The sequence below is a fragment of the Arachis stenosperma genome, chromosome 10 (genome assembly GCF_014773155.1).
Source record: "Arachis stenosperma cultivar V10309 chromosome 10, arast.V10309.gnm1.PFL2, whole genome shotgun sequence".
NCBI lineage: Eukaryota > Viridiplantae > Streptophyta > Magnoliopsida > Fabales > Fabaceae > Arachis > Arachis stenosperma.
In genome coordinates, this window is record NC_080386.1 from 17,305,198 (window position 1) to 17,314,374 (window position 9,177).

General features: G+C 32.9%; 1 protein-coding gene across 1 annotated transcript; it reads left to right on the plus strand.

The window, feature by feature from the left end:
- The first annotated feature begins 4,278 nt into the window (after positions 1 to 4,278).
- Positions 4,279 to 6,907, plus strand: LOC130957655 (D-glycerate 3-kinase, chloroplastic-like). The gene is made up of 8 exons (XM_057884505.1): positions 4,279 to 4,388; positions 4,489 to 4,530; positions 4,632 to 4,710; positions 4,795 to 4,826; positions 4,912 to 4,980; positions 5,284 to 5,513; positions 5,611 to 5,715; positions 6,051 to 6,907. The coding sequence occupies exons 1-6, from the start codon at positions 4,305 to 4,307 to the stop codon at positions 5,419 to 5,421; spliced, it is 444 nt and encodes a 147-aa protein (XP_057740488.1). The 5' UTR covers positions 4,279 to 4,304; the 3' UTR covers positions 5,422 to 5,513; positions 5,611 to 5,715; positions 6,051 to 6,907.
- Positions 6,908 to 9,177: the final 2,270 nt, after the last annotated feature.

Below are 9,177 nucleotides of genomic sequence, written 5' to 3' on the forward strand. Positions count from 1 at the left end.
ACCTCAACAAACACAATACTAAGACCCTGTCCCCCAGTATCAGCTCTAGTCTCTGCAAATACACACTACCTTAGAGCTGGCAAAAGAAAAGAGAAGAATAAATAATGTAAGTCTTGGATGAAAGCGATTGCTGTTTGGCGACCATTGTGGGGTGTCATCAATGCAAGATATATAGGTGACATTTGACAAGTTACATAATTAGAGCGATTAAGTTTCAGTTTGAGTAAACAGTATAATTAAATTTTATTTTTAAAAATAATTTAAATAATAAATATTTATATTAAAATTAATTTATAAATAAATTATTTTGTATTTAGTTTTTTAGTTTAAAAAATATTTATTTTAAAAAAATATGATAATAAATTTTTATTATAAAAAAGTTATTTTTTAATTTTTTTATAAATATCAGATATTAATAATACTATTTTTTATAAGTCAAAAGTTTAAAAAAATAATTTTTAAAAATTTAAAAAAATATATATATAACTAAGGTGATTACTAGATTAATAGAGAGAGAGACTTAATTAGCAGGCTATATGAACTGCATAAGGTTGAAAGAAAAAAGAAATTGAGTGAAGTTATAAAATTATTTATGATGAAAAACCAAGTTAATGTAATATATTATTCATTTAGACATTTATCATTTTACTCTGAAAAGAAAATTAAATATTCATTTTTTATTTTTTTTAATGTCTTAAATTTGGCATCTCCCCAAAAAAGAGGATATAATTGCCAAAAAAAAAATTCAAAAATAAGTAGCTGCAGAAAGTACTCATCAAAAGCGAAAGGAGCATTCTGCCATGACATGAAAAGTCCAAAAAAAAATATATAGATGGTAAAAAAATTCAAGTTTTATCAAATCGTGGATTTTACCCAATTTTTTTCTACACATGTTTTTCTTAAAATATCCATATTTTTTTTTTAATTCTACACAACATATACTATAACATTTTTGAGTTATTGCAACATATGCGATAAATAACTCTTAAAAAGTGTTGTCTAAAGTGGTTAAAAGCATTATTTAAAATTTATTGTAAAAAAATAAAACTAATATAACACCTTGTTAATAAGTGTTATTTTTGATCAATTTAAAAAACATATAAAAAACGTTGCTTTAATAAATTAAATAAACAACATTTATAATATTTATATATTACACTTATTAAATGTTGCTATATTAAATATACAAAAACAACTATTATAAAAATAATATATTACTTTTTTTTAAAAGTTGCCTTTAGATTTATTTTAGTCTTCAATCCATTCCAAAACGTTTTGTTCCTAAAACCACAACCCTAACAAAATTCCTAAAATATTTCAATTAATAAAATCACAAAATCCTCAATCCATTCCAAATGTTTCGTTCCTCTGTTGTTCTTCAATCCATTCGATGATGACGCGCGTTTCTTTATTGAGCTTCGATCTCAATCTCTGCTCGCTAATGAGCTTCGATTTTTTCTTCTCGTGAATGTGCTTCGATCTTCTCTGCTCGTCAATGTGCTTCGATCTTCTGCTCCTCTCCTCGTTGAGCTTCGATTCTCTACTCGTTGAGATTCGATCATCTGCTTGTTGAGCTTCGATCATCTACTTTTCTTTTCGTCGAGCTTCGATCCTCTCTGCTCGCGTTCATCACCGCCAGTCACTGTTCGATTATCACTGCTCGTGTTTTTGGTGAGATTCTCATTTTTGGCATTCTTCTGTAGGTATTGATGATTCTACCATTCTTTTTTCTGCTCTATTTTAGCACCTGTTTACATATCCTTCCCATTGACAAGTTTAGGTCACGCAAATAGCATTCCTGTTGTTACTTTGAATTTGAATTGTTTGAGAATTATTTCACTTTATATTTGTTCCTTATGCCTTATGTTTGTTATATTTATCACTAAGCTTGTTATTCAGCTTTTAGCTCTTTTTGTTTGTTATATTGTCTCAGTCATTGGTTACTCTTTCTTCTATCTTTTATTTTTCTCCAAGTACAAATAAGTAGTTTCTTATATTAAACAGGGAAAGCATTGTATGGTGGTTGTGATGACGTTGGTGTTGGAGCAGCAACACTATAGGGAGGGTGAGAAAGTGGTGATGGTGTTTTTGGAGGGTTTGGGTGATGGTTGTTGTGGGTAGCAGGCGAAGGAGCTTGAGAAATTGGTGATGGAACATATGGAGGATTAGGTGATGGTTGTTATGAGCAGGGGAAGGAGCCTGTGGTGGAGTTGGAGTATGATAAGGTGGTTGAGAAATTGGTGTTGGTACATATGGAGAAGGTGATGATCTTGGTGTTCCTGGTGGACTATTGGAGTATTTGGAGGGTTATGGCCAGGGGAGGAAGCTTGTGAAGGAGGGGATGATGATTAACTTAAATAACATTTACTACTTTTCTGCCTATGTGTTTCACAAAATAATTTCTTTAGAATCTCTATTTAACTGTGTAACGTGTTTTATTCAAATTTGCAGGCTGCTTTTCTGTCAGCTTTGGTTGGATCAGAGGTTGCATATTCTGCTGCACAAGCTACAGTGGCAACTCTCTCGGAGGCTTACAAAACAACTAAAAATCATCGATCATTCCCAAAAACACATCACTACAAGGTGAGAATGGCGAATATCTTTGGCTTAAGATTACGAGCTTCTGAATCAATTAAGATAATGGTCATAATAGAGGTTATCTTGAAATGGATGGATCAATCTTCATCATGTACTTATTGGACTAGTTTTTGAAACATGTTTTTCTAAATTATGTGAATCTATACACCGTGCTGCAATTTTTTCCGTTTGTTTTTCTTCCTCCCCTCTTCTTCTGGAGCTAATATAGTATGTTCATGTGATTCTCAACAGAAAGTGGAGAATTTAACTTATTAACTCATTTTTCTCAGTATAATGCTGGCTTTGTTTTTGATGCAGAAGCTGGTATTAAACCTTAGCTTGTTAATAAACATTTCTGCAACTGACCTTTTCTTGAAAATAGCAAGACCCGCCGCTTTGATGCTTGTGAAGATCCAGAATATGAAATTTGAAATTTTAATGATGTCACTTAATTTGAATTTGTGAGTTTTAATCACTATCTTATCATATTGATTAAAAAAGTTCTCTTTATTTTGTTTAATTAAAACAGTGGTGTTGGTGTATCTTTACTCTGTTACTTTGAGATTTTTTCATTATAAATTTGAAGATTGAAGACTGTGTCTCTAACTAATAGCTTAAACTTTTAGGATAAGTGTTTATATGATAAGATATCGGAGTTTCTATAATTTAAAGGTCTCTGCAAAACTCATAGCCTGTTAGAAAAAATTGGGATTGCATGTTGGATTATTAGGTCTTGTGTTATGCTAGAGTTTCAACCATAATCTAACTTCTTTCATTCAGAAATAGGATAAGAAATTATGAAAAGAAAAGTGACTATTTGTGTTGTGTTTATGATGACTGTGACTATTTTGATACAATCACTTGCAACATTAAAGACAGCTAGAAGTATTTGATTTTTGTAATAGAGACCTCAATGTATGATTGGTTGACAAATTGACATTACAGTATAACTGTGTCAAAATTCATTTCCTCTTTGGCATAACTGTTAATCTTTTGTTGCAAAAAATTAGCTACCATTTATGATTCCAATTCCTTCATGTAGGCAGTGGAAATTCATGGCTGCAACACGATTTTAATTCAACAAATATTTATGGCATCAATGAATACAGGCAAGGTCCTTTATATTCCGTATTCCCTACGAAACTAGCTCAAGTTTCCTCTGTGCAGGACCTTTTTGAGTTTATATGCTCGGGGCCTTTGCTAGAAAAAATAGGTGTAACTGCAGAGATGGTTGCAGAGTACATAGATAAGTGGTTGTTATACGGTCGGCTGCTATCTCAATTGTTTCAGTTGAACGAGTTGTACTTAATGGTGCCTCAAAAAGCTAGGATCTATCAATATTATATATCGGTCTTCCTCTGGTGTGAAGATCAGATTAAGCAACATCGGTCGACATTCAAAAATGAAGAAGATGTACCTCCTTTAGTGGTGTGTATTGCACACTTCTTTCTTCCCTTATAATGTTTCATTTTCTTTTATGCAGCTTACTATTAATTTCCTTCATCTATACCGAATATTAGTGATGATCAATTAATCATAAATATTTCTGCACTATTTCTCAGATTGGATTTAGTGCTCCCCAAGGTTGTGGAAAGACGATCCTTGTCTTTGCTCTTAATTATCTTTTTCAGAAGACTGGCAGGTTTGCTTTAAACTTCGAAGCAATCGTATATATTTATTATCCTTTGTTGTACTAATTACTGTCTGAAAGTGAAGTGTGCTAACATATGACTGATACATCATATGGTGAAATTCTCAAGAAGTCGGCAACAATATCTATATATAACTTTTATTTGACGGCTGAAGGTCAGGTATAAGAAAGCCGTAATCACCTCGTGCCTTTTCCATTAGTGCCACCATCTTGATCTTTTTTGTTTTGTTTTGCTGACAAATTATGTATTTTGGTTGCAGGCTAAACTAAGAGAAGCTAATCCGGGAAATTCCCTTCTTGAGGTAGTTATCCACATGATTTGTCGAAGAGTAGCGAGTGATTAGTATTGTGTGGAGATATGTTTTGATTGTTTAGAATTTTTGTTTGCCTTGTTGCTTTCCAGTTCCGAGGAAATGCAGGAAGCCATGATCTTCCTTTGTCTGTTGAAACCTTAACAGCTCTGTCCAAATTGACAAGAGAAGGTTTGGACAAAATTTAGTTGTTTATTTTTTTTATTTTTTCTTCAAGTATTTTATTCATAATTCATTGTCATTTGAAGTTTTCAGGTATGAAGATAAAGCCACCTCGATATGACAAAGTAAGGCCTTAGCTTAGACATATTTTCATTATTTTGATACATTTTTGCTTCATTGTTGCTGATGCTTATTTCTCTGCCTCTGTAGTCTGCATTCAACGGAAGAGGCGACCGTGCTGATCCTTCAACTTGGCCAGAGGTCGAAGGACCCCTTACGGTAACATATTATCTATTGTAATTCTTAATCCCTTTTCTTTTTCTTTTTTCGTGACAGATTAATGTCACGTTGTAACCGATGAAGTAAAGGCAAACAGACCAAATCTTACTGATGTCGATTAACATGAATTCTTTATAAGGCTCTAAGGTTGGTGATATCCAGCTTTGGAAAAAAAGAAAAATGGTTTTCTGGCTGAACTAAACTTAAGATTATAATGAAATTTTTGGGGTTAGCCCTGCCATGAAACAAATACAGATGTCGAGTTTTTATTACTTCAATTATTGTGCACAAATGACTGTCTAGGTTGTGTTATTTGAGAGTTGGATGCTCGGCTTCAAGCCTCTTCCTAAGGAAGTTGTGAAGGCTGTTGATCTTCAGGTCAGAACTAGAAGTTCATATTTAGTTTTCCATGGGGAGGAAAGCTCACAAGTGAATCTATAAAGTTCTTTTCACCAATTGTCATTTGGACAAAGTTCAATTCAAGCCCAGAAAATCATGAAATTCTATATTCTGCATTCAAGGATTATTACAAGGTAATCCCAGTAGCATGGTACATTAATAAATCATGCTTTCCTAAGGGTAATCTCAGTAGGCTTTCTAATTCTTGACCTTTGAATATTATTCTTGCAGGAATGGTTGGAGTTGGTAAGCAAATCCTTTAAAGAGACTGACGAATCCTAGATTTCCCGGAATCTCGAAGCTCAACATAGATATCTGGTGCGGAGAGCAGAAAAGGTAGTTTGCCTATTTTGTTTCTGACTTTTTAAATGACTGGTGATTTTCCATAAGAATATAAATGGATGTCATAGTTATGATGGTTTATGATTTCAATAATTCAGAGAGAAGCCACTTTCTAGTTTCCCACCTATGAAATAGAATTACACAATTTTGATAAACATTATGGTCTTGCTTGTATATGATGGGAACATCCACTGTCTTTCAAACAATAAAATGGATGCTTTTTAGTTCAAGTTTTGAACTGTTACACACTGCGCAACCAACCTAACAAGAACTTGCGTTTTAGTATTGTCCATGTCTAATTCTTATTAACTAAAAAATTTGGTGAGTAGGATCCTGGACAGAGTGTTTTGAAGAAACTGATTGGGGAAACACTTGCAAAGGTAGATGATAAACCACTATTTTATGGTTTATATTGTGTATAATTATGTGGTTTTATCATGATCCTTACCCACTTATTCATTAATTTAGCATGCATTTATATTTCCTTCCTGGAATTATTACATGGTTGAAAACTACTTCCTAGAGACTTTTTATTACGCATTTTAGTTCTCCTTTATCCCATTCGATGCCGTGATCTGTGTGTTGAGTGTTTCAGGCTTTATAGGGCATGGATGAGTTGGAGATTGGAAGGGAAGCTAGCAAAAATGGAAGGAACACAAGAAATTGAGGAGACAACCAGCGAGAAGTGACGCGGCCGCATGGCTCACGCGTTCGCGCGGAAGAGGAGAAATCGCAGTGACGCGGCCGCATGGCTCACGTGACCGTGCGGAAAGGAAAAGCACAAGTGACGCGGAGGCGTGGACGACGCGAACGCGTGGCACGGAAAAACGCGAATGACGCGTCCGCGTGGACGACGCGATCGCGTGACATGCGCGATCTGCATAATCTGCAAATTTCGCTGGGGGAAATTCTGGGCCCTGTTTTGACCCAGTTCTCAGCCCAGAATAGCAGACTAGAGCCAGAGAACATGCAGAAACGAGGACAACATTCATTCTACATAGTTTTGAGTTTTTAGATCTATTTTTACTCCTCTTCTAGGTTTTCTCTCTACACAATTGGTACTCTTAAGATATTATTTTTCTACTGCTTTTGCATTGGGATATTGAGAAGAGTCATTACCTCATCAAGACTTCGTCATTCTAGTTCGTTTTCTTTACTTGGCTTTACTCTTCCATGTCCTTTGCCTTGTTAATTTTACCATTGGAATATTATTAGGATTTATTCAATATAAGGATTATTCTTATTTTAATTGGATTATTTTTAATTTCTATTTACAATGTCTTTCTTTAAATTCTTCTCATATGTTATGAATTTTGCATTCACAATGAGCGAGTAGTTCCCTAATTTGATGGGGAGTTGATTGAAAGGAACCAATTGAGTTGGAAGGCTTGAAAGAAGGATTGTAATTGGGTTACTGTTGGATTGCCTTCTAGTCACTAACACCAATCCCTTTTAATTAAGTGGGTTGCAATTTGTGAACAGACGTAGCATTCCAACTTGTTTGACTTTCCTTTGCCTAGTAAAGGATAACAAAATAGAATAACTTTTAATTATCAATTAATCTTGAGAGTATTCCAACTGTAATAGGGATTCCAACTAATCAACTTCCAGTCAAAGCTTTTATTTACATTGTTCAAATTCATCAATTTAAATTCCTGTTATTCAACTCAAACCTTTTTGAAAATATCTGATTAATAAAATAGCATACCTTTCTGCAACTCGTTGGGAGACGACCTGGGATTCATACTCCCAGTATTTAAAATTTGAACTTCTGTGACATATTTCTAAATTGATAAGTGGATTTCCGGTGAGTTAAGAACTATACTTGCAACGTACACATTTTAATAATTTTTAATTCACCAATTTTCGCTGCATCAGTAGACCAAATTTGAGGTTAGTCTTATTCTGTTACATCCTAGTGCTACGGATCCTTAATTCCTGTTTTATCCCATAGGATTTGCTAAGAGGCTTTCTCTTTAATGGAGTTGGCGTACTAGGCAGCAAAACGTTCAACGATTATTTTCCGCACTACTGCTCGAAAGATGGTGATCTGAATAATAAAGGCAGGATAATTGGGAAGTCTTTTGAAAATCGCCCATGGGACGAGAGAGGAGAATTCCTTGGTAATATCTTTTGAACCAAGTTTCCTCTTATTGCTGCTTTCTTTCATTTTCTTATTAGAGTCTTGTTATTTTTGCTCCATTGGCATCATTGGAGTATTTTAGGTGAAGGAATTATACCATAGGGAAGCCTCCTGTAGATACCATAGATGTTACTATGTTGTATTAACAGAAGCCACCTGCAGATACCTCTGTTACCATTCTTCCACTAATGTCTCTTATATTGATGGAAATCACCTTGTCATTGAAGTTTAGCGATCAACCCGAAATCACAAAATATTAATTAGTTTCAGCTTGTATTTGGTCAATCTATGACATCTTTTTGATAAATATTAATTACTGTTTTGTCATGACAATTATTGTTAGACAAGAATTTTATTATTTTGTTGAGAATTATTGATGAACATGTATTTGAAATACTAATTGAACTTTTTAATATCTATTTTAATTAGAATTTTATTATTAGTTATTTTGTCTCTTTTATAATTTTTTTCTATTGTGCACAAATTTATTTATTAATTAAAATAATTACACATGTATAAACAAAAAAATTTATTATAAATTTTATTTTTTTGTATTTTTATTACAAAAATAATTTTTATTTTTATCAAAAAGGCAACCCTTTTATTAGTTGCATATTTTGAATATTAGACAACACTTGTATGGTTGCATATCCAAAAGAAAAAGCAACACTTGTATAAGTTGCATATCTAAAAGAAAAGACAACACTTGTATAGGTTGCATATCCTAAAGAAAAGGCAATATTTTAAAGGGTTGTATATTCAAAACTAATAGGCAACACTTTAAAGTATTACAAATTCAAACTTATAAGCAACACATAAAAATGTTGAATTTTATTGCAAATAGGCAATATTTTTTAGTAGTGGTCAAAATATGAGAAAAGACAACATTGCAAAAGTGTTGTCTCAAAGACACCTTTGAAGTGTTGTTATTTTTTAACCAAAGGCAACACTTACCAAATGTTGCTTTTGTTGCTCTCAAAAGCAACGCTTTTGAAACCAAAAAGTGTTGCCTTGATCTAAGGCAACGGCTTCATATGCAACGCCGCCCAAAAACGTTACCTTAGGTTCAAAAGTGTTGCCATAGATCAAAAGCAACCTTTTGTCAGCCTTTAGATAACACTTTTTAAATATTGCCTCAACCTGAAAATGTTGTAGTGATAATATATGTTAAAAATTAGTGACAAAAATTTTAACAGTAGAAATAAAATATAAACAATATAATAATAAAATAATTTTTATAATATTTAATATAATCAAAGCAAATTCAATAATATAATAAGATTCATAAATATTATTATTATATATTATTAAAA

Bases quoted from the DNA above. Each gene is read 5' to 3' on its own strand.
- LOC130957655 (XM_057884505.1), top strand. From the start codon at position 4,305: ATGACTGATACATCATATGGTGAAATTCTCAAGAAGTCGGCAACAATA. The intron at 4,389-4,488 runs GTATAAGAAAGC...TTTTGGTTGCAG, and splicing joins ATTTGACGGCTGAAGGTCAG to GCTAAACTAAGAGAAGCTAA. The intron at 4,827-4,911 runs GTAAGGCCTTAG...CTGCCTCTGTAG, and splicing joins AGCCACCTCGATATGACAAA to TCTGCATTCAACGGAAGAGG.